Source organism: Rana temporaria, chromosome 3 (assembly GCF_905171775.1).
Source record: "Rana temporaria chromosome 3, aRanTem1.1, whole genome shotgun sequence".
Lineage (NCBI taxonomy): Eukaryota > Metazoa > Chordata > Amphibia > Anura > Ranidae > Rana > Rana temporaria.
This window is the reverse complement of record NC_053491.1, coordinates 313008968-313033722: the sequence shown is the minus strand read 5'-3', so window position 1 is coordinate 313033722 and position 24755 is coordinate 313008968. Positions and strand designations below refer to the sequence as shown.

The window sequence follows — 24755 nt, the reverse complement described above, 5'->3', positions numbered from 1 at the left end:
AAGCACCTTCATCACGCTGTAACAGACAGAACAGACAGAAAAGCGCGAATCGTCTTTTACTAACACAAAATCAGCTAAAGCAGCCCAAAGGGGGGCGTCATCCGAATAAAACTTCCCCTTTATAGTGCCGTCGTACGCGTTGTACGTCACGCGCTTTGCTAGATTTTTTTTTTCACGATTGTGAAGGCAAGGCCGTTTTAATGATCGGGTTGAAAAAAACATAGTTTTTTCTAGAGCCTGAAAAACTTCATTTTTTACAACCCGAAAAACGGTTGTGTGTACGCGGCATTAGAGTTCGTATTTGGTAGTCCGGCATGGTCTGCACACAGATTCTAAGCAGCCTTAATTTCATTAGTGAGGATTTGTTTGGCCTTACAGTGAGGTAGGATTTTCTCTAAAGTGCTCTGAAGCTTGTTCTTGAAGGTCAAGTTGGCAGATGATGTCTGTTCTTATTTTAAACACTAGTATAATAATGTATTCATAGGAGAGGAGAAGTCTATATTTTATGACCCTTTTTGAGCTAATTAAATGAAGTCCTTGAGTTTATGTGGAGCGGCAAAATGTTTTAGCACATAGACAACCTTTATCACAGATTTCTAGGGATGATGTACACAAGGCTTTTCTGAGACTGCTGGCTCTTACCTCTGAATTTACCAGCATCTAAACAAGCCTTGTGGAAGCCTATGTGGCAGAGAAAAGAGGAGCATTTAAACTGACCTTCAGTAAAAAAAAAAATTGGGGCTAAAGCGCCAGTCAAATTATAAACCTCTAATGAAGAGCATCCTATGTCTGGCTGGCTGTTGTTTGCTGTATAAATCCTCCCTTCATTGAGGCAAGATACTACACAGGGTAGTGATCTTCCACCAATGTAAAGAGGCCCTTCTCTACTATCCACCAATGTAAGGAGGCCCTTCTCTACTATCCACCAATGTAAGGAAGCCCTTCTTTACTATCCACCAATGTAAGGAGACCCTTCTTTGCTATCCACCACTGTAAGGAGGCCCTTCTTTACTATCCACCACTGTAAGGAGGCCCTTCTTTACTATCCACCATTGTAAGGAGGCCCTTCTTTACTATCCACCACTGTAAGGAGGCCCTTGTTTACTATCCACCACTGTAAGGAGGCCCTTGTTTACTATCCACCGCTGTAAGGAGGCCCTTTTCTACTGTCCATCAATGTAAGGAGGCCCTTTTCTACTGTCCATCAATGTAAGGAGGCCCTTTTCTACTGCCCACCACTGTAAGGAGGCCTTTCTCTATTGTCCATCAAAGCAAGGAGGCCCTTCTCTACTGCCCACCAATATAAGGGTACGCTTCTCAACTGTCCACCAATGTAAGAAGGACCTTTCCCTACTGACCACCAATGTAATGAGGCACTTCTCCGCTGACCACCAGTCTAAAAAAACACTACACTATCATCCTCTCCTCATTTTTAGTTGATTGATCTAGGGAATTTATATGCATCTGAACAGGCCTCATGGAACCCTATGCGACAAAGAACATAAGAGTCCTGCCCCCCCACTCCCTCATCACTGGCTTTGATTGACAGCAGTGGGAGCCAATGGCTCTCTGTGCTTCAGCAAAGCCAGCGAGACCCAGAAGTGAGGGGAGAAAAGATCTGCAGACGTGCACAGCGCTGGATGGATTGAGAGCTCAGTTAAGTAAAAGGGGGATGTTAGAAACCTAAACCTTTTTTTTCCCTAATGCATTAAGGTAAAAAATATTTACACTTTACAACCACTTTAAGCAAGCCATAGATCATGCAATTTTCTTACCTTTAACCACGGGTTGAAGGAAAGAAAATTGCTTGATTTTCCCTGGAGGGAAGATGAACATTCTCTCAAGTCTGAGGTCCAGAGTGCTCTGGAGCAGGTTTTCATCAAGTATGTCTGTTCAGTGCTGCATTCATCTTTCCCTCGATCCTGACTAGTCTCCCAGTTCCTGCCACTGAAAAACAGCCCCACAGCATGATACTGCCACCACCATGCTTCACTGTAGGGATAATATTGGCCAGAGGATGAGTGGTGCCTGGTTTACTCAAGACATGATGCTTGCCATTCTGGACAAAGAGTTTAATTTTTGTTAAATCAGACCAGAGATTTTTGTTTTGCATGGTCTGAGAGTCCTACAGGTGCCTTTTGGCAAACTCCAGGTGGGCGGTCATGTGCCTTTTACTAGGTGTAGCTTTCATCTGGCCACTCTACCATACAGTTCTGATTGGTGGAGTGCTAGAGAGATGGTCGTTCTTCTGGAAGGTTCTCCTCTCTCCACAGAGAAACGCTGGAGCTCGATCGAGTGACCTTCGGGTTCTTGATCACCTCCTTGACTAAAGCCCTTCTCCCCCGATCGCTCAGTTTGGTCAGGCAGCCCATTCTAGGAAGACCCTTCCCCAGATTTCTGTGCCTCAATACAATCCTGTCTTGGAGATCTAAAGACAATTTCTTGGACTTCATGTCTTGGTTTGTGTTCTGACATGCACTGTTAACTGTGGGACCTTATAGGTGTGTGCCTTTCCAAATCATGTCCAATCAACTGAATTTACCACAGGTGGCCTCCAATAAAGTTGTAGAAACATCTCAAGGATGATCAGTGGAAACAGGATGCACAATTTTGAGTGCATGGCAAAGGCTGTGAATACTTAGTTGTGTGAAAAAGTATTTTCCCCTTCCTGATTTTTTTACTCATTTTTTGTGTCAATTAAAATGATAGTGTGTGGGCAAAACGACATTGAAAACGACTTTTTTAAACCCGCGCATGCTCAGAAGCAATTTATGAAGCGAGCTTCAATGTAACAGAGTGCCGCCGTACGTGCTGAACGTAACCGCGCTTTGCTAGAGCATTTTAAAAAAACGATGGTGTGTATGCTTCATCGTTTTTGAAAATGAAGTTTGAAAAACGTTGTTTTGTTTCATGATTTAAAACATTGTTTTATTTCATCACAAAAAACGGCCGTCTGTACGCGGCATGAGATTGGTGGTTCAATTGGACCCGGGCTTTTAGGACTTCTGGATGTATGGAGCTCTCTGATGCATAGGCGAGTCAGGACACACACAGCAATATGGTGAATCCAAAACTAGACTTTATTTTTCGTGCACACTACACCTAATCAAAACGTACAAAAAAAGGAACGCCCTTGGCTCAGCCAAACGTATTTAAGTAATTAGGTTATACAAGTAATACAGTATGTCACGATTATACAACGTGTGTAAAACATAGCAGTCCATTTTCTGTGTGACCAACTAAACTTTGTTCCTTCTGCACACCTTATCTATGTTATTGTTCTCTGCTCGTACACAAGGTTGTTCCTAGCTTCTGTGTAATTAATCCAAGAACCTTTGGGTTAAAGGATACATCTCTACACAAGCATTGATATTATGGGGGAACTCTAGCAAGCCTTACAATGCATTGATATTATGGGAGAACTCTAGCCTTACATTTACTCTTCTTTTCCTTTGCACCTGAAACAAGAGACTGTCAGAGCCGCAGATGAGAGAGACTAAAGCTGGCCATAGACAGAGCGATTTTCTGTTCTGCAATCACTCGATTCCCCCATCAACACTGACTGTGTCCCTCTTGTGGAGCCATTGTTTTCCCCTGACGGAGAGGTGGGGGAAGCCATCCCTGCCGGGAGAACACAGTGATTCGAACTATGTCTATGGCTGGTTTAAGATGGGTTTTGTCAGTGCAGCTTTTATTTTTCCTCCATATTTGGATTTTAAATAAAACCAGGGATTTTCCTTAACATCTTGTATTACTGTAACAATTTAAGCTAGAAAAAAGGTAAAGAAAGAACAAAAGGTCTGGAAAATGTCAAAGTGGTCAATTTTAATATTAAACGTATAAGGACTTACAAAGACATATGCAGAAACTACTGAAAAAAGTCATACTTTGATAACAGATCTGCAAACGTGCAGGAATATCATTTAAACCTGGCCTTGGGGTGGCATTTAAGGTCTGAGGCAGATTTAGGAAAAGAGACAACTTTTCATAGCTCTGCAGTCAGGAATTAGCATGTGTCTTCTAACAGCAGCCATCACCATCTATTTTCAACATCCTTATGTCACTGACGCCGTTTGGCTGGCATTTTTCATTAACGCGCGCAGTTTTCTCTGGTGGCAATATAGCAACTCCCGTAATTCAGACAGTTTAGAAATAAAACAAAAAACAACAAATCACTTGTCTGTTCCAGGTTCCTTGGGACAAGGTCAGGAGTGAAATGATTGAAGAGAAAGAGATGAGACCTGAGATCGTAGACCGGCTGGGTGAATTCATCAAACTAAACGGTATGAGGCATAGTGAGCAATCAAAAAAATTATTTCCATATGTTTTAATAGGCGCTGTCTTATCTGTGGCGCTTTCTTTATCTGTGCAACCAAACCTTTGAATTTAAGTGCCCCTTTAACTCTTTTTGGCTGCTTTATTCTGAACATATAATCTGCATGCACAATTATTAGGCAACTTGTATTTTTTAGGACTAATATAATTTATTTAACAACTACAATGTTTTCGGTCAATCCAAAATGTTAAACCTAAATATTTAAGAAAGGTAAAGGGGAGGTTTTGGCTTTCTTAGGAGAATATTTATGTGTAAACAATTATTGAGCAACTATTAAGCCCTGTACACACGATCGGTTTGTCCGATGAAAACAGACCAATAGACTGTTTTCATCAGACAAACCGATCGTGTGTGGGCTCCATCGGTTTGTTTTCCATCAGTGAAGAAAAATAGAACATGTTTTAATTTTTTCCTATGGAAAAAAACAACCATCTGTGTGGAAATCCATCGGTCAAAAATCCACGCATGCTCGGAAGCATTGAACTTAATTTTTCTCAGCACGTCGTAGTGTTTTACGTCACCGCGTAACAAAAATCAGACTTTGTGTTTTATTTTAATCCGTTAAACTGAGAATAATTAACAAACAACTCAAAATTTGCAAATAAACATTTCTGGCATTTCAAAGAAAAATCAGTGACCAGTATAGCCCCCCTTTTTTTCATAAGAACACTTTTAAGCCTTCCATTCATGGAGCAGCAACCACAGCCTCCTAGACACTGTTCAGAGAGTTGTACTGTTTTCCTTCACAATAAATCTCCCGTTTAAGAAAAGCCCACAAGTTCTTAAGAGGGCTTAGGTCAGGTGAAGAATTGGGCCATGTCATTATTCTTTAATTTTTAAGGCCTTTACTGGCTGGCCACACAATTTAGTAGTTTGGTGCATGCAAAGGAGCATTGTCCTGCCTAAATATCATGGTCTTCTTGTAAGATGCAGACTTTTCCTGCACTACTGCTTGAAGAAAATGTTGTCTTCTAAAAACTGGCAGTAGGTTTTGGAGTTGATTTTGAGTCCATCTTCATCCCAAAAAAAGGTCCAAGTAGCTCATCTTTAATAACACCAACCCATACCAGTACCCCACCTCCACATTGCTGGCGTCTGAGTTGAAGTGGAGTTCTGTGCCCATTACTGATCCAGCCACAAGCCCATCTATCTGGTCCATCAAGAGTCAGTTTCATCTCATCAGTCTCTAAAACCTTTTAAAAATCTGTCTTCAGATATTTCTTGGCGCAGTCTTGACGTTTCAACTTATGTGTCTTGTTCAGTGGTGGTCAGGTTTTAGCCTTCCTTACCTTGGCCAAGTCTCTGAACACTGAACACCTTGTACTTCGGGGCACTCCAGGTTGCAATTCTGGAATATGACAGCGCTGGAGGATAATGGATTCCTGGTAGCTTCATAATTTGATTCTTAAATCTTTGGCAGTTAGCTTTCACCTTTTTTTTTTTTCTTCAACACGTTTCTTTCTTTGCAACAAACTTTTGATGGTTCTGTGATCATGAGCCATTGCTTAGCAAATTCAAGAGTGGTGCATCCCTCTGAAAGACTTTTTACATTTTTTGACTTTTCAGAGTCAGTTACATCTCTTTTTTTGGTCTATTTTGCCTGAGGAAAATAATCTATGCAATATTTATGCACACCTTGATATAGGTTATTGATCTCCTTAGGCCACACCCTCCCTCATTACATAATATGCATAAAAATTATGATTTGACTAAGACTCCCCACTAGGGCCTATAGCTACACCAGACAAAATGCACATGACTATAATTCAATATAGAGTTAGGTAATTATCCCTGGAACACCATCCCTGACGATGAGTCGGATACATTTGTGTTATCTGGGACGAAGAGTGACTCGAATATACTTCTCGGAAAACCAGTAAGATAAAAAGACCAGTGTAGGCTGTAAGTGCCCCCACTCACTAACAGTTTGCTCCCAATAGCTGTGTTTGGGTGCCATAAAGGCATGCCCGGTTTCTCTATAAGTCCATCAGAGTCCCTCAATTGCATCACCTTATTCCTCTTTGGGTTTGACCCTAATGGTTCTTCAATTGTACACATTGTTATGTTAAGTTGCATACTGCTAACATTGTCCTCATCTTGTTTGTACTTGGAATTTGTCATTTCTGTATGCAAGTTCTGTATTTTTTGGCGTATAACACTCACTTTTTTACAATGAAAATAGAGGGTAAACTGTGCCTGCGTGTTATACGCAGGGGGCTGTGGAAAGTTTTTTTTTTTCCTGAAACTTCCCTTGGGGTGCGTGTTATACGCATGTGCGTGTTATACAGCGATAAATACGGTAATTGGTTCTCTGTTTTTCTTCCTGTGAACTGGAAAACTTTAATAAAAACATTCAAACTAAAAATTTGGTCTAAATACTCTCTTGTCGCACACAGTGTAGACCACATTTCAAATAATAATGTACTGTATGTCTAAAATTGAAAATATAGTCATTGAGATTTTGTTTGTAGAATATTTTTTTTTTGTTCATTGGAGTACACAGCTCCGTTTTTAGATCATAAACAACTAGTCCAGCTTAGGGTAGGGAAACTTCTTTTTGCATTGTGACTGTATGCGAGGTGCGATACATGACAATGGGTACATTTCACCTCGCATTCGTTTCATTATGAGGGAGTGAACCGGAATCCGGTCCAGGTTTCACTGCCTCTGGGGCTGGCTAGGAATCCGGTCCGGATGTTTGGGTCCACTGGAGTCCACAGTCAGGTGGACTTTAAAAGACCAGGAAGTGAGCACAACAGTGTGCTGGGATTTTTGGAGACTCAGGAGGGAACCTGAGTGTGAGGGGCTCTATGGAAAGTAACTGCAAGAAAAGGTTTGCTTTATTGTTATTTTGTGGGTGATGGGGACCTCTATAGAGAGGAGATCCTGTTTGTTTAGTTTAGCGCCGGACGGCAAGGATTTAATTTACTGTTTTGTTTATTTTTACCTGCAAACCATTTTTACAAATAAAATCTGGCATCCGCCAGACTTAAAAGAAAGTGCCTGCTTGCGGACTGTGTTTCAGAAAAGGTGATCTCCACGAGCTAATCCCTCACAGCATTCACAGACTATTGGCTAATTTATGTGTAGGACAAATGAGTTGGTAGTATCGGGTTACAAAATTGAATTTCATACCCTCTATGGATGCTAGAAGTCATCCCCACACCTTCAGCTGAAACAGTCTATGATTATACTAAGCGGAGCCAGTGGCGGCTGGTGAAGTTTTATGATGGGGGGGCGCAATACCCCGCCCTTCCACATTTGGTCCCTCCCACTTCTCATAAGCCACACCCCTTATAGAATCCACCACTCCGTCCCCTGTATTCCACTTGCTTCCACTGAATGTCAGGAGTGTACAGCTCAGCGTCACAGCACAGAGTAAACAGCCCCAGCATCACAAATCATGGTATATAGTGCAGCCTTACAGATCGGTGCAAACAAACTAAAATATGACACTGTTAGTAATGAAGGACTCGAAATGGGCAGGAGATTACCAGAGACTGCGGACATACTGCACAGGATTACCAGAGACTGCGGACATACTGCACAGGATTACCAGAGACTGCGGACATACTGCACAGGATTACCAGAGACTGCGGACATACTGCACAGGATTACCAGAGACTGCGGACATACTGCACAGGATTACCAGAGACTGCGGACATACTGCACAAGATTACCAGAGACTGCGGACATACTGCACAGGATTACCAGCGACTGCGGACATACTGCACAGGATTACCAGAGACTGCGGACATACTGCACAAGATTACCAGAGACTGCGGACATACTGCACAAGAGTACCAGAGACTGCGGACATACTGCAGAAGATTACCAGAGACTGCGGACATACTGCAGGAGATTACCAGAGACTGCGGACATACTGCAGGAGATTACCAGAGACTGCGGACATACTGCAAAAGATTACCAGAGACTGCGGACATACAGCAGGAGATACCAGAGACTGCGGACATACTGCAGGAGATTACCAGAGACTGCGGACATACTGCACAAGATTACCAGAGACTGCGGACATACTGCACAAGATTACCAGAGACTGCGGACATACTGCACAAGATTACCAGAGACTGCGGACATACTGCACAAGATTACCAGAGACTGCGGACATACTGCAGGAGATTACCAGAGACTGCGGACATACTACACAAGATTACCAGAGACTGCAGACATACTGCACAAGATTACCAGAGACTGCGGACATACTGCACAAGATTACCAGAGACTGCGGACATACTGCACAAGATTACCAGAGACTGCGGACATACTGCACAAGATTACCAGAGACTGCGGACATACTGCAGGAGATTACCAGAGACTGCGGACATACTACACAAGATTACCAGAGACTGCGGACATACTACACAAGATTACCAGAGACTGCGGACATACTGCACAAGATTACCAGAGACTGCGGACATACTGCACAGGATTACCAGAGACTGCGGACATACTGCACAAGATTACCAGAGACTGCGGACATACTGCACAAGATTACCAGAGACTGCGGACATACTGCAGGAGATTACCAGAGACTGCGGACATACTACACAAGATTACCAGAGACTGCGGACATACTGCACAAGATTACCAGAGACTGCAGGAATTACTTGTCCTGCGACTTGGGACTTAAATGTTGCATGACAAGTCGTACCCCATGATTTCCAATGAGAACCGTTCATATCTGTGCGACTTCAAAGTAGTCTGTGCATTACTTTGGTCCCACATTGATGCAACTTGAGGTCCATAGACCTCCAGAATACACAGGCATTGCTTTAAGTCACATCAAAATTGCAGTAGAATTGTGCAACTTTCAGACTGCATTAGCCTGAAAGTCGCAAGATTCTGCCACAATTTTTTGGTGCGATTTTGCAGCGACTTGAAGCAATGCCTATGTATTCTGGAGGTCTATGGACCTCAAGTCACATCAAGGTGGGACAAAAGTAATGCAGGGACTACTTCAAAGTTGCACAGATATGAACAGTTCTCATTGGAAATCATCGGGTCCAACTTATCCTGCAACTTTCCAGTCCCAAGTCGCAGGACAATTTGCAAGCGGGGGGTGGGGTGGTGTTGACGGCCGATATTTTCCCTGCACATTAAGTATAAAAAAGTTTTTTTTTTTAATAACTGGGGGGGGGGGGGGGGTAGTGTTACCGGACGCTATTTGTGCTGTAATGAATTTTTACATAGAAAAGAAATGTTGTTAATAAATGGGTAAATGAATTATAAAAAAAAGATTTTTTTAATAACCGTTATTGGAAAAATCTTTTTTTTTAAATTCATTTACCCATTTATTAACAACATTTCTTTTCTATGTAAAAATTCATTACAGCACAAGTAACACTACAGCGGGCGGTAACACTACCCCACCAGACCACCCCCCCCCCCCCCAGTTATTAAAAAAAAAACTTTTTTTATACTTAATGCTAAATTGAATCAAATATAAAAAATAAACTGTTAATAATCTTAATATATTTAACTAATATTAAATAAAAAAAACCAATATTAAAAAATATATAAAAAAGAAATTGGATTAAGCATATTACAAAAAAAAGACTAATAATAAGCGGGGGGGGGGGGGGCCACCGAAGAATAATCAATAGAAAAAACACTTTGAATAAGCGGGGGGGGGGGGGGTGCTGCCGACGAATAATCAATAGAAAAAAAAAATTGAAACTTTGAATAAGTAGGGGGGGGGGGCCGGCGGCCGCCGAATACGATTGTGGAAATACGATAGTGGCAATCGCGGGAGGGGTTGGATGCTGCTGTGAAGCGGCCGCCGATGTAGAGACAGGCAGGCTTACCTGTTCCTCGGTCGGGCGCAGTGAGCTCGAGCTGACCCGACGTCACTTCCGGTTTTCCCAGTGACGTCGGAACGAGCACAGAGACGGGCGGGTGCACACAGACAGTGTATGCACCCGCCCGGCCATAACAATACACTCCATCGCGCCAGAAGCAAGTGGCGCGATGGAGAGCGCCACAAAGGCATATTTTTCGTGCCAATGTAGCGCCGCGTCTGCAATCCCGTGATTGCACAGACGTGGCGCTACTCCTAAAGGACTGTTCCCGGCGTCCGGCGCGCGGACATAAGGCCCTTTTTTGGCAAAAAAAAATTCTTAAAGGGACAGATTTAAAAAAACATTTTTTTTTTTTTTTTTTTTTTTACTGACTGTGTGATGGGGGGCGGCGCCCGGGCGCCCCTATGGACGGGCCGCCACTGATCCGCTTGTGTGCTAAAATGATCAGAGAGAAAAGGAATTTATGGAAAATACCTTTTATGCATGCTATTCTGTGTTGGCAATGCTCAGGCTGCTCTTCCAATGGTGGAAAAATTTAACCTTACACGTGTTTATGTTGAAACGACCATTTGTAGTCTCCCTAGGAAGCCCTTGATACATAGTGATGACACAAGATTACATTTGGGAGATGGGGCCTGAGCATTGTCATCCTATACCAGGAACCCCCTGCACAATGGTAGTATCGCCAGCCAGGCATGCTGACATTATTATGTTTTAGAACGTATATAACATTTTAAAGTTTGGGTTTACATATACCTAATTATGAGGTCTGAGCATTGCATCCTGGCAGGCTGCTGAATTGTACGTACAATAAACTGTTGGAGTTAATAGAGACTGTATGATTTTGGCAGTTCTCCTTTTCATCTTCCTCTTTATTTTAGCATTCAGTTAAAGCGGGGGTTCACCCTATAAAAAAAAAAAAAAACTCGGTGTAATCGTACATAGAAGATTCTGACTGCCCACGGGGAATGGGCGTTCCAATCCAGACGGAAGGTGATTGACGGCCGGCTCTGGCGTGTCACGCTTCTCTGGAAATAGCCGAAATAGGCTTGGCTCTTCATGGCGCCTGTGCATAGTCTGTGCGCAGGCGCCGTGAAGAGCCGAGACCTACTCCGGCTGTCTTCGGGGAGCGTGACGTGCCAGAGCCGGCCGTCAATCACCCTCCCTCTTGAAAGGAACGCCCATTCCCCGCGGGCAGTCGGAATCTTCTATGTACAATTACACAGTGAGTACGGGGATAAAAAAATTAAGACAGGCATACTGTAGCTCGCGCTACTATGCCGAATTTTATGCTAAAAAGTTGTTCTGCAGGGTGAAACACTGCTTTAAGAAAATTCTACTGTCACTCTGATAACAAATTTCAGCTGGTGCACTGTTTTTTTTTGGGGGGGGGGGGGGGGGAAGCACTGTTTAAGAAATTTAAAAAAATATATGTATTTTTTTGTGATGTGGACTAAATATAGATTTTTACAATTTGTCTAGAGTTCTTATTTAAAGGTGCCTATGATAAATGAAGAGATGCAAGACCAGGGGGCATTTTGTGTATCTTCAGCAGTTATTTTTGCATACACTGCAACACAAAATAATTGGGCTTTGCCCTGGCAAAATATTTCATCTGGCTGAAGCTAATTAAAGTGTAGTTATGCCTGTGGAAATGTATCAGGAACATGTAGAATTTCAGGGCAATGAAGTACGAACATAAATTATAGATCCAATAACAAAATGCTAAGGGCTAGGCTTGGAAAATGTATTACAGGAAGGGAAGGAGTGTACAAAATACCGTAAATATCAATTGCTGTTCAGTTGGGTCTGCTAAACAAAACACAATGTATTGATGCTCTTCTGCATTACACCATTCATGTTCCTTGCTAATAAAAAGCAGGTATCACAAATGGTAATATATTAAGGTGGAACTTCAGTTGGTATACAGTTATAAAATAATTTTAACCACTTTATCCAAAATCTACAGGAGTGTAAAGCCATATTCTATAAACATTGCATCAAATAACTAAAATGTAATATTTTGCAGTTTGACCAACTTTAGATGTGGTGACTGCATTCATTTTCTTAAAGTATCTTCAGACATTTTTTTCCTGTATTTTCACCTGATGATCCAGCCTTTTTGCCTTAGGTTGGCTAAACTCCTTCTCCACTGTATCTATGGAGGAGCAATGTATCCACCCTTAGAAAGCAGTATTGTCAACTTGTGGCTAGCATAGTGTTGGATGGACTAGTAGATATAGACTTAACATAAGTGACAGATATGCAGTGCAGCATGAACGTGTAGGTGCATACCTATACCTGTAACAGCCTCCCAAATCTTCCTGCCATGGCAATCAATGCTCCTAAACTTTAGGGTAGTGTCGAAGCTTGGTCCTAAGCACCACATATTCCTATTGGCCCATTAGTATTGTGAACAGCAGAATTGGCCAATAGGAATGCATGTGAGGCAGGAAAGCTCCAGAACTTTCTAATGGTGCATCCAGAGATGCCTGCACAAATTTCAGGCTATTTTTACATGTCTGTATTTCAACTCTGTATATGGCTGGCTGCTTGCCTGCCTGCCTCATTTGAATTTTTCACATCATACTGGATTTCCTGACCTGACATGAACAGTCAGTCAAATCCTGTGAGGAAGGTGGAGTGGCCAAGCCGTGTGGCGGGTGTCTATTGATGCACAAAGCCCGGCTTGGAATTTGAGCCTGCACAGGTGCTCCCATAGAACACAGCTTGGTATCTGGGTGCCTGCAGGAAAAAGGAGCAGAGAGTGCCAGCAGGATGCTCCAGAAGACAAGGGAAGGGACTGCTCTGTGCAATATCATTGCACAGAGCAAGAAAGTGTATATATAGAGAGAGAGAGAGACTTGTAAAGCGCAACACATGCGAACTGAATCGCCTCTGGGCGCTGTATCCATTTCAAGGGTAAGGAACCCCTTGACCTCAGAAGAGATGGGTTTTAATCTTTCTCCTGAAGGCCAAGTGGTCCGACTCCAGTCGGATGGTGGTTGGTAGTGCATTCCACAGGCGAGGTCCCTGGACTGCAAATCTTCGATCTCCTTTGGACTTGTATCTGGCTTTGGGTATCTGGAGGAGGTTTTGATTGGTGGATCGCAGAATGCGATTGGGGTTATGGGCTTTTATTTTTTCGCATAGATATTGGGGGGCATTGCCTTGAATACACTTATGTATTAGGCAGAGTGCCTTGAAAGTGATTCTGTCTTTTACTGGCAACCAATGAAGGGATCTCAGTGAAGGTGAGATTGATTCCCATGTTTTTTTCCCAGTCACTAGTCGAGCGGCCGTATTTTGAACGACTTGCAGACGAGTGATTTGGTATTTGGGGAGTCCTATATAGAGGGCATTTGCGTAGTCGAGTCTGGAATTGATGATTGTTCCCACCACGACTGCAATGTCCTCTTTCGGGATAAGGGCGTGAGTCTGCGTAGTAGGCGCAGCAGATGGTGGGATCCGCTGACTACTGACCCTATTTGTGCATCCATTGTCATGTATGTATCGAAAATGACTCCGAGACTTTTGACTTTGGTGCTAGGGGTGATAGTTTTACCCAGAATGGGTGGGGGAGTCCATGTTGACGCGGGGTGATTTTTCCGGTTAGCGTGAAACAGGAGAAGTTCTGTTTTCGAACCATTGAGTTTAAGATAACTGTTTGTCATCCAGTTATTTATTAGAGTGAGGCATTTCTCTAGTCCAAGAGAATGATCCTTTTTGTTGCAGATGCGGAAATACAGTTGTGTGTCGTCTACATAGGAGTGGTAAAGTAACTTCTGGTTACTGATGATTTCAAAGAGAGGGCGAAGATAGATATTAAACAATACAGGCGATAAGGGAGATCCCTGAGGGACTCCGCATGACACCGTACGTTTTTCAGAAGTGAAAGACCCCAGTTTCACTATTTGTGATCGGTTTTCCAAGGAGGAGGAGAACCAGGGTAAAACACCTTCAGCGACTCCGGCTACTTCAGCTAGCCTAGCCAGTAGTAGTCCGTGGTCTACAGTGTCAAAAGTCGCGCTTAGGTCCAGCAGTATCAGGAGACAAGATTCTCCTTCGTCTGCGGCCTCTAGAGCGTCATCCCATATTTTGAGCAGCGCCGTTTCTGTTCCGTGACCCGGACGGAAGCCTGATTGAAACGGGTCGAGTAATTTATGGGTGTCTAAATGCAGTTGCAGCTGTTGTACAACTACTTTCTCCATTACCTTGGAGAAGACATTTAGACCTGTTATGGGCCTCCGGTTGTTTGGGTCTTTGGGGTCGAGGGTAGTTTTTTTTAGAATTGGTTTTATTGTACCTCGTTTTAGCAAGGTGGGCACCATGCCCTCCTTGAATGATTGGTTTATGAGCTGCGTGATAGCTGGTGCCAGTATATCGGCACTTTCTTTCAGCAGTTTAGTGGGGATGATATCATTGGGTGCTGTGCTATTACGCGAGTCCTGATGATGTTTTTAGTGGCATCGATGGAAATGGGTTTTAGAGTGAATTTTGGTGATTGCGGCGGATTTATGTGGGTATTGGGTTTGTGATTTGGGGGGGGGAGTTGGTGATGGTTCCATTTTACTGAATACTTTCACGGATTTTTTCAATTTTATTAATGAAATAATCCGATAATTCATTGCAAAATTCTTGTGAATCAGAATTGGGGGCCTCTAAACAAACTGGATTCATAGTCTGAGTGACCAGCTTGAAGAGTTCTCGGGGGCGGTTAAGGGCATTTGCGATGATGTTGGAGAAATGATTTTTTTTGGCCGTGAAGATTTCTTTGTGATATTTCTTTGTTATTATCTTGTAAATGGTGTGGTTTTTATCTGAAGAGCACCTTTTCCACGCAGCTTCTGCTCTTCTACGCTCTTGCTTTAGCAACGTCAGCTGGTCATTAACCACTTCCCGACCGCCGCATGTACATATACGTCGGAAGAATGGCACGTACAGGCACATTGGCGTACCTGTACGTCCCTGCCTAGACGTGGGTGGGGGGTCCGATCGGGACCCCTAGCCCCCCCCCCCCGCTACACGCGGCGATCGGGTTCCCTCGGGGAGCGATCCGGGACGACGGCGCGGCTATTTGTTTATAGCCGCTCCGTCGCGATCGCTCCCCGGAGCTGAAGAACGGGGAGAGCCGTATGTAAACACGGCTTCCCCGTGCTTCACTATGGCGCTGCATCGATCGAGTGATCCCTTATATAGGGAGACTCGATCGATGACGTCATTCCTACAGCCACACCCCCCTACAGTTGTAAACACACACTAAGTGACCACTAAATCCTACAGCACCCCCTGTGGTTAACTCCCAAACTGCAACTGTCATTTTCACAATAAAGAATGCAATTTAAATGCATTTTTTGCTGTGAAAATGACCATGGTCCCAAAAATGTGTCAAAATTGTCCGAAGTGTCCGCCATAATGTCGCAGTCACGAAAAAAATCGCTGATCGCCGCCATTAGTAGTAAAAGAAAAATAATTAATAAAAATGCAAAAAAACTATCCCCTATTTTGTAAACGCTATAAATTTTGCGCAAACCAACCGATAAACGCTTATTGCGATTTTTTTTTACAAAAAATAGGTAGAAGAATACGTATCGGCCTAAACTGAGGGAAAAAAAATTTATATATGTTTTTGGGGGATATTTATTATAGCAAAAAGTAAAAAATATTGAATTTTTTTCAAAATTGTCGCTCTATTTTTGTTTATAGCGCAAAAAATAAAAACCGCAAAGGTGATCAAATACCACCAAAAGAAAGCTCTATTTGTGGGGAAAAAAGGACGCCAATTTTGTTTGGGAGCCACGTTGCACGACCGCGCTATTGTCTGTTAAAGCGACACAGTGCCGAATTGTAAAAACCCCTTGGGTCAGGTAGCAGCATATTGGTCCGGTCCTTAAGTGGTTAAACCAGCTGGAGTTGTTTTTCCGGATGCAAGTTTTGCGTTTTGGTGCTACTAAGTCAAGTGTTTCTGTGGCTGTTTGTTTTTGTTGGGTTGTTTTTATTTTGTTCCCTAGTGTTGTTTTGAAGAGTTCCGAGTGGAGCTTCTTCTGAGATCTAGTCCAGTGAGTTGTCACCGGTTTTGTCGTTTTTTTTGGGCTGGCATTTTTGGTGATTGTGAATTTGATGGCATGGTGATCAGTCCATGGTTGCGGCTCATTTCCCAGGACGTCAATTTCCAAATGTTGTTTGAAAATGAGATCAAGCTTATGGCCTGAGGCATGAGTGGGGCCTTGTATTAGTTGCTGCAGACCTAATCCTTCCAGATGGTCGATGCAGGCGTCGGCTACGGGGTCCAGCGAGGAGTTGGCCCAGAGGTTGAAATCCCCAAGCACCAAAAGGTGTTTGATGTTTAGGGTATATGTGGAGATGAATTCCGTCAATGACGTGAAAAGGTGCGGTGGGCCTGGTGGTCTATAGCAAAGTAGCATATGGACCGTATCTTGGGGATTTGTTTGCAGCTGCAGAGTGAGGGTTTCCATGAATGGAAGCGAGTTTTGAAGGACTGGTTTGGTGATCGAGAGGTGAGTCTTGTGGATCACCGCCAGCCCCCCCCCCTCTTTGCCCCACTCTGTTTTGATTTGAATGCGATAATTTGCTGGCACCAATTCTGTTAGAATGGTGTTGCAGTCGGCTGTCAGCCAGCTTTCTGTGATGAAGAGACAGTCTAGATCGTGTTGAAGGATGAAATCATAGATTTCTTGACGGTGTTTTACTGCCGATCTTGTGTTGACGCAGGGAAGTAATGTTGATTGGGGGGGTCTTATATGGTGATGGGCGGAAGACTGTCCAAGTGAGCCGTCACTCGTTAAGTCTTCTCTCCCCGATTGGTCCAGAGGAAGGCGAAAAACCCCAGGCGTGCTGTGCCAATCTGCAGCGACCGGGGAAAAAAATTCCTTCCTGACCCCTCAACGGGTGATCGGTGCAACCCTGGATCAATTGCCTAGGGGGGGTGTGGGGGGGGGGATATGTACCCCTGTGTTAAACTATGGGAGTCCTGTTTTTTTGTGCTGTGTCTGCAGCAGCCGAGAGCTGAGAGGACCCTGCCTGGTTGCACTATCCCTGGGGAGAGCCGACTTGGTTGAGAGCGTCCTGCTCTCACTATCCCTGGGGTGAGCAGACTAAGGTGAGAGCGTCTGCTGCACCGCTGAATCTATATATCAAGAGTTCCAACTTTATTAGCTGCAAGCTTGTTCTGGTTTAGTGATTGAAAAAAATAATGAAGACTCCTATCTTACCTCCTGTTTTAAACTCCTGGTTTTTAACTCAGGCACTTTTGGTTAAAGAATGCACTTCTGGTCAGAGAGTCCACATGTGAAGCCACCATCAGCTGGGATCCAGCGCCTATGGGAGTTTGTACAGCCACTTTATACTCACCTGTGAAGAAACACACACCTGTGAACAATTAAACCCCCCCTTAATTAGCAGAAAGAAAAATGAAAAAAAAGCTGTTTAAAAAGTGTCAGAGAAAAAGAGGGGAAAAAATCAACCCTTGCAAGCAGAAGCAGTTAATAACAAACTCCTGGTTTTTAACTCAGGCACTTTTGGTCAAAGAATTTACTTCTGGTCAAAGAATGCACTTCTGGTCAGAGAGTCCACATGTGAAGCCACAATCAGCTGGGAGCTATTGCACAGAGCAAGAAAGTATATACTCTTTTTTTTTTTTTTTTTTTTTTTTTTAAATAGGCTTTAATATCACTTTAAAATCTGACTCTCAGTTGTCTTTAGACAAGGAGTACTATTATTATTCACTGATAAAAACATGTTTACTAGAGATAGAATGCAAAATATATAATACAATGTGTTAAATTCAATACAATATGTTAAATACAATCATCAAATTATGGAACACCAAGCCAAATCACATCAAAGATAAATGCCTGGCATGTTATAACTGAAAAATTGTATTTACAGTATATACCCCTTAGTATAGTATTATTTTTTTCTGTAGCAGGAAAAAAAAACAGGTGTAAAGAACTTGCTTATTCATACAGCTGGGGGAGTACAATGCAGTTTATAGAGATTACAGCTCACAGGCCAATAGAGAAGCATATATGATCCATTTCCCAATTTTATAAGCATGAATAAATGCTCTTTACCTACTTTTATAATCAGTATTTATTTAGCATTGCTACAAGAGATTACTGTCATACTTGAGCAATCTTTATAGATTATTTAAATGTTCCACATTACATAAAATAAAGCATAGAGAAAAATGCATTAACCTCTACCATAAACATATTTCCTGAAAGTATCCTCCTAAACCCTAGCCATGCTGAGTACTATAGTAGCATAAATTGCTTTCCGCATTATTTCAGCTGAATTACATTTTTGCTTCTATAGCAATTGTCTTATCCTAGCTACATAACTTATCATCATTTCCTTTTCTTGCCCTGACATTTAACTGGATACAACCTTTCAGAGAAAGCAATAAATTGAGATAGCGACATGAAGTTTATTTTTCTTATGCCTTCCCACAGTCCACTGTGCATGATTTGTGACTGCTTTCCAGCTAAACAACTTTATTATATACAAGCTGATTAGGTATATGATTGAGTTGCCCTTGTGTTCTGACTTCAGACTTACTGATTTAAGTTTATAGAGCTCTTTCTTACTTTTTATGTCTGAACAAACCATACACTTTCTCTGCCTTGATGATAACTTGCAAAGAAAAGGCAAGCTTATAGTAACATCTGTTACTTACGTAGAAATGTTATTTCTCCTTCCCGAAGTTTATGGTTGTGGCTGAACTTGGCAAAGAAATCTCCCACTACTTACAACCAGTGTAAGGCTGTGAACTGAGTTTAACCTATATCTTACCACAGAGAATCCACTTACATTGCTATTGACTAGGAGTGCAACGGATCAAAAAACTTTCGGATCGGTTCGGATCGTTTCTCGGATTAGAGTCACGGATCGGATCATTTTTAGGATCAGCAAAAAAAATTAAATATATCGTAACGTGACTCGAGCACTTTCAGCATGTGTTTTAAAGCCCTCGTTTTGCACAACCGAAAAAAGGGATTTTTAATACAGCTTACCTGTAAAATCCTTTTCTTGGAGTACATCACGGGACACAGAGCGGCATATTCATTACTATATGGGTTATATGGAGTACCTTCAGGTGTTGACACTGGCAATCTCAAACAGGAAATGCCCCTCCCTATATAACCCCCTCCCATAGGAGGAGTACCTCAGTTTTGTAGCAAGCAGTATGCCTCCCAAAATGGTCCCCAAAAAGAGGGGTGGGAGCTCTGTGTCCCGTGATGTACTCCAAGAAAAGGATTTTACAGGTAAGCTGTATTAATCCCTTTTTCTTTATCGTACATCACGGGACACAGAGCGGCATATTCATTACTATATGGGATGTCCCAAAGCAATGCTCACAATGAGGGGAGGGAGAACATCTCCAAGACAAAAGGATTTAATTTAGAGAAATACTCAAATCATAATAAATCCAACTTAGTTGAGAAAAATAATCTTAAATTTTAAATTTAACTCAAAAAAGAGGAGCCCCCGGAATCCGAGGGTCTCAAACTGCAGCCTGCAGCACTGCCTGCCCAAAGGCTGTATCAGACTTCCTTCTTACGTCCAACTGGTAGAATTTTGTAAACGTGTGGACAGAAGACCAGGTTGCCGCCTTGCAAACTTGAGCCATAGAGATCTGGTGGTGTGCTGCCCAGGAGGCGCCCATGGCCCTAGTAGAATGAGCCTTTAATGATACTGGAGGAGGCAACCCTTTCAAGCCGTAGGCCTGAGTGATTAATTGCTTAATCCACCTAGAAATGGTGGACTTTGCAGCTGCCTGCCCCTTCTTGGGCCCATCCGGTAATATGAACAGCACCTCTGTTTTCCGGATCTTCTTTGTAGCTTTAAGATAGGCCTTCATGGCCCTGACGATATCCAAGGTATGCAGCAACCCTTCCTTTCTGGAAGTAGGTTTAGGGAAGAAGGATGGTAATACCAAATCCTGGTTCAAATGAAAACTGGATACAACCTTCGGTAGGAAGGAAGGATGAGGGCGGAGAACGACCCTGTCCTTATGAAAAATAAGATATGGTTCCTTACAGGATAAGGCCGCCAGTTCCGATACTCTTCTTGCGGAAACTATGGCGACCAAAAATACTAACTTCCTTGTCAGTAAAACCAAAGGAATTTCAGCCAACGGCTCAAACGGTTGTTTCTGTAAACTTGACAGAACAAGGTTTAAATCCCACGGGCAAAGCGGGGATTTAACTGGAGGTTTAATACGTAAGACCCCTTGAAGGAAGGTCTTAACCAGCGAGTGGGTGGCCAGCAGCCGCTGAAACCACACTGACAGAGCAGAAATCTGTCCTTTGATTGTGCTTAATGCCAATCCTTTATCCACTCCTAGCTGGAGAAAACTTAATACTCTATCGATGGTAAATTTGCGAGAAAGCCATCGCTTGGACTCACACCAGCCTACATAGGCCTTCCAGACCCTGTAATAAATCACCCTAGAGACCGGTTTCCTGGCTCTGATTAGGGTAGAGATTACTTTCTGAGACAGACCTCTACCCCTGAGAATCAGGGATTCAGCTTCCAGGCCGTCAAATTTAGATGCCGTAAGGCAGGGTGGAGGATCGGACCTTGCGATAGCAGGTCTGGCCGTAGAGGAAGAGTCCAAGGGTCTCCCACTACCATCCTTAAGATTAGTGAGTACCATGCCCTTCTGGGCCATGCTGGAGCTACCAGGATGACTGGTATGTGCTCCACCCGGATCCTGCGCAGCAGGCGGGGTAGTAACTGGAGCGGGGGAAACGCATAAAGAAGTTTGAACTGATGCCAAGGGCAAACCAACGCATCGGTTCCGCAGGCCATCGGATCCCTTGAGCGGGACATGAACCTGTCTAGCTTCTTGTTGAGTCTCGATGCCATGATATCCACGTCCGGCACTCCCCATCTTTGGCAGAGTGCTTGAAAGATTTGTGGATGCAGAGACCATTCCCCCGGCAATAGAGTCTGGCGGCTTAAGAAGTCCGCCTGAAAGTTGTCCACTCCTGGAATGAATATTGCCGATATGCAGGGCACATGAGCCTCTGCCCATAGGAGAATCAAGCTCACCTCTCTGAGCGGCTTGACTCCTGGTTCCCCCTTGGTGATTTATGTATGCCACGGCCGTGGCATTGTCTGATTGAATTCTCACCGGGAACCCCTGCAATTTTGACGTCCAAGCCCTGAGGGCTAGTCGAGCAGCTCTGAGCTCCAAGATGTTGATGGGCAACTGCTTCTCTGGCGTTGCCCAAGTACCTTGGCGAGTACAACCATCCAAAATTGCTCCCCAGCCCGTCAGGCTGGCGTCTGTGGTCACTATCTTCCAAGCCACTGGGCTGAAAGACTTCCCCTTCAGTAGATTCTGAGGGTCTAACCACCAACACAGACTTTGTCGGACTCTTGATGAGAGCGGCAACGGGATATCCAAGGCCTGTGGCCTTCTGCTCCATGCTGACAGGATGGCTGCCTGCAGGATGCGAGTGTGGCTCTGGGCGTATGGTACCGCCTCGAATGTGGCCACCATCTTGCCTAGTAACCTCATACATAGGCGAATAGTCGGTTCCTTCTTGTTTAGAACCAGTAGGATTAATTCCTTGACGGCTTTGACCTTCCTCAGAGGTAGAAACACTCTTTGTTGTTCTGTGTCTAATCTCATGCCGAGATATTCCAACTGCCTTGTGGGCAGGAAAGCTGACTTTTCTCGATTTAGGACCCAGCCGAACTTCTCGAGGTATTGGACCGTGAGGGCCACTGCTCGCTCCAAGCCGGGAGACGAGTGATCTATGACTAGGAGGTCGTCCAGGTATGCTAGGATCGTGACCCCTTGGATCCTTAGTTTGGCTAGGATTGGAGCTAGGACCTTCGTGAACACCCGGGGGGCCGTAGCCAACCCGAAGGGAAGCGCCACGAATTGGAAGTGACGCGAAGCCACCATGAAGCGTAGATATTTGTGATGTGGCTGATAAATTGGAAGATGAAGGTAGGCATCCTTTATGTCTATGGACGCCATGAAGTCGTCCTTTTGGAGTGTGGTAGCTGCTGACCGCACGGATTCCATCCGAAATGAGCGGATCTTTAGGTATGTATTTACCATCTTTAGGTCCAAAATTGGCCTGACATCTCCATTGGACTTCGGGATGATGAATAGGTTGGAGTAGAAACCTAGCCCCTGTTCCAGGACTGGTACCTCTACTATTACTTCCTGGGAAAGTAGATGATTTAATGCCGACATTAATGCGGCTCCTTTCTCCGGATCGTTTGGAATCCTCAACTCCTGGAAATGAAGAGGAGGAAACCTTAGGAAATCTAATTTGTAGCCCGTGGCCACGGAAGACCGTACCCACTCGTCGGGAATGCTGGCTTCCCAAATCTCTGAAAAGAGTCGCAGCCTTCCCCCCACCTTCGTGGGTGGGGGCGCCCCTTCATAAGGTCGGCTTGGGGGCTGGTTTTGCTGGTTTGCGAAACCACTGCTTTCTGCCTCTAGCAGCCTGTCCTTGTGATTTGCTGTTGAAGCCGAAGTTTGCTTTCGCAGGAGGCCGTCGATACTGTTTGGCATTAGAGGGCCCCTGCCCAGGGGAGTACTGTCGTTTAAACGCAGGCCCCTGAAACTTCCTCTTAGTTGGCAAGAGAGTACTTTTGCCATTTGAAATGGTTTGAATGTATTTATCTAGGTCTTCTCCGAAGAGTCGTCCTCCATGGAAGGGGAACCCTACCAGGAGCTTCTTGCATGGGGGCTCGGCCTCCCAGTTTTTTAACCATAAGAGTCTTCTCATATGGATAAGGGATAACGATAAACGTGACGCTTGCTGGATAGAATCCTTAATTGCGTCTACTGTAAAACATATGGCCCTAGGGACATCCGAAAATTCTTCTGCCTGCTGGGCAGGAATAAGTTTAAGCATCTGCTTAACTTGATCCGATAATGCTTGAGCAACCCCAATCGCAGCCACAGCTGGCTGTACTACTGCCCCTGCAGTAGTGAAGGAGTTCTTAAGTAGTGCTTCCAAGCGTTTATCAACTGGATCCTTGAATACCTGTATGTTTTCTACAGGGCATGTTAATGATTTGTTAATACATGAGATGGCTGCGTCCACTGCAGGAGTAGCCCATTTCTTGGAAAATGTATCTTCCATAGGATATAGGGCAGAGAATCTTTTAGGTGGTAAGAAGATTTTATCTGGCTTGTTCCAATCTTGGAACAAAACTCCCTCTAGTAGAGGGTGGATCGGAAATACTGCATTGCTTTGAGGCGCCCTCAGTGAGCCCAAAGCTGAAACCGTAGATACCTGGAGATCTGGTACTGGCAAGTTGAATGCATTATGGACCAAGTCCGTTAAGGCTTGAATCCACCAGCTCTCCCCTTGGGAGACTGCTCCAGACTCCTCTGTATCCGGATCTTCGATCCCTGAACCTACTTGGTCCTTGTCCAAGAGGTCGTCCAATTCCCCTGAGGAAAGGACCTCCTCTTCTGAGGGTCCGCGCTCGGGCGACGGAGATCTAATCCGTTTACTGCCCCGCATAGCTGTGGCTATCATTTTTCCCATTCTTTTCTCCATCTCCTTTAAAGAGGTGAGTAATACCTCGTCTGAGACTATCTTATGGTTGGACTGACCTGCGCCAGCTCCAGCCCCAGATCCCGATGGCCCCAAGGTTCCCTGTGGGGAAAGTAGCGGCATAACTTTGTCCGAGACCTCAGACTCTCTGGGGGAATCCCCACCTCTTGTACCCTCTGACCCGGATGCCATGGTACACTACCGAGGTACACCTGCTAGTTTATTGGTACTTGGAACTATAAATAGTTAATTGCCCAAACACCTGTTTGGGGGATAAAAAATGCTTCCTCTCCCCTAGATGACTTTTTTTTTTTTTTTTTTTTTCAATCTTTTCCTTTTTTTTTTTTTTTTTTTTAAAACCAGGAAAGAAAAAGCATTCTGTCCCCCCTGAGTAGTATTGCAAAGAAAAACTATGAGATGGAAAAGAAACAGCCTATTTCTAGGCTTGAAAACAGTCTTCTGAAGACTGCAATGTTCTTTCTGGCCACTGTGTGTCCTCGGCGCCCCGTGCTGCCGCTCTGGTCTTTCCTCCCCAGTTCCAATGTATTGAATGAGCTGTTTGGAACGAAAAAAGGAAGGGCCGCCCCTTCCTTAAACCACTGACCCGCCCTTCCCCCCTCAGCTGAACGGCGCGAATTGCGCCTATAACACGTGAACGCGCGCGCGCCCGCCGATGGGGGGGGGGGGGTTGGGGGGAAGGGAGCCTCTCTGCTCCAGCTGGAACCACGAGGAGGTCAGCGTTCTGCCTGCTTGCAGGCTCTGAGGAGGAAGACTAATGGAGCATCGCCTGGAGGCTTGCAGGTAAGCATAGCTCTCTGACACACACATACACTTTATATCACACAGGCCCCACTCAATGCTTTTCCAACACTACAAGGGAGGTCACTTCTTATGGGGAAAAAATACACATAGAGCCATCCTATCTTAAGATATGTGACTAGTTTGCCAGATGCAGCGCATAACTTTAGGCATGTCCCCTGTGACCCCCCAGAAAAAACCTGCTAAGAACCAAGTTCCGCAAGTTTTCCCCTCACTTAC

General features: G+C 44.1%; 1 protein-coding gene across 2 annotated transcripts in view; it reads left to right on the top strand.

Annotated features, from left to right (window-relative positions):
• LOC120932456 (histidine--tRNA ligase, cytoplasmic-like) overlaps positions 1 to 24755 on the top strand; it is a 184115-nt gene that overhangs the window by 116691 nt on the left and 42669 nt on the right. For both annotated transcript variants that reach the window (XM_040344818.1, XM_040344817.1), the window contains exon 9: positions 4190 to 4283. In XM_040344818.1, the coding sequence (XP_040200752.1) occupies positions 4190 to 4283 (94 nt within the window). The remainder of the gene's footprint in view (positions 1 to 4189; positions 4284 to 24755) is intronic.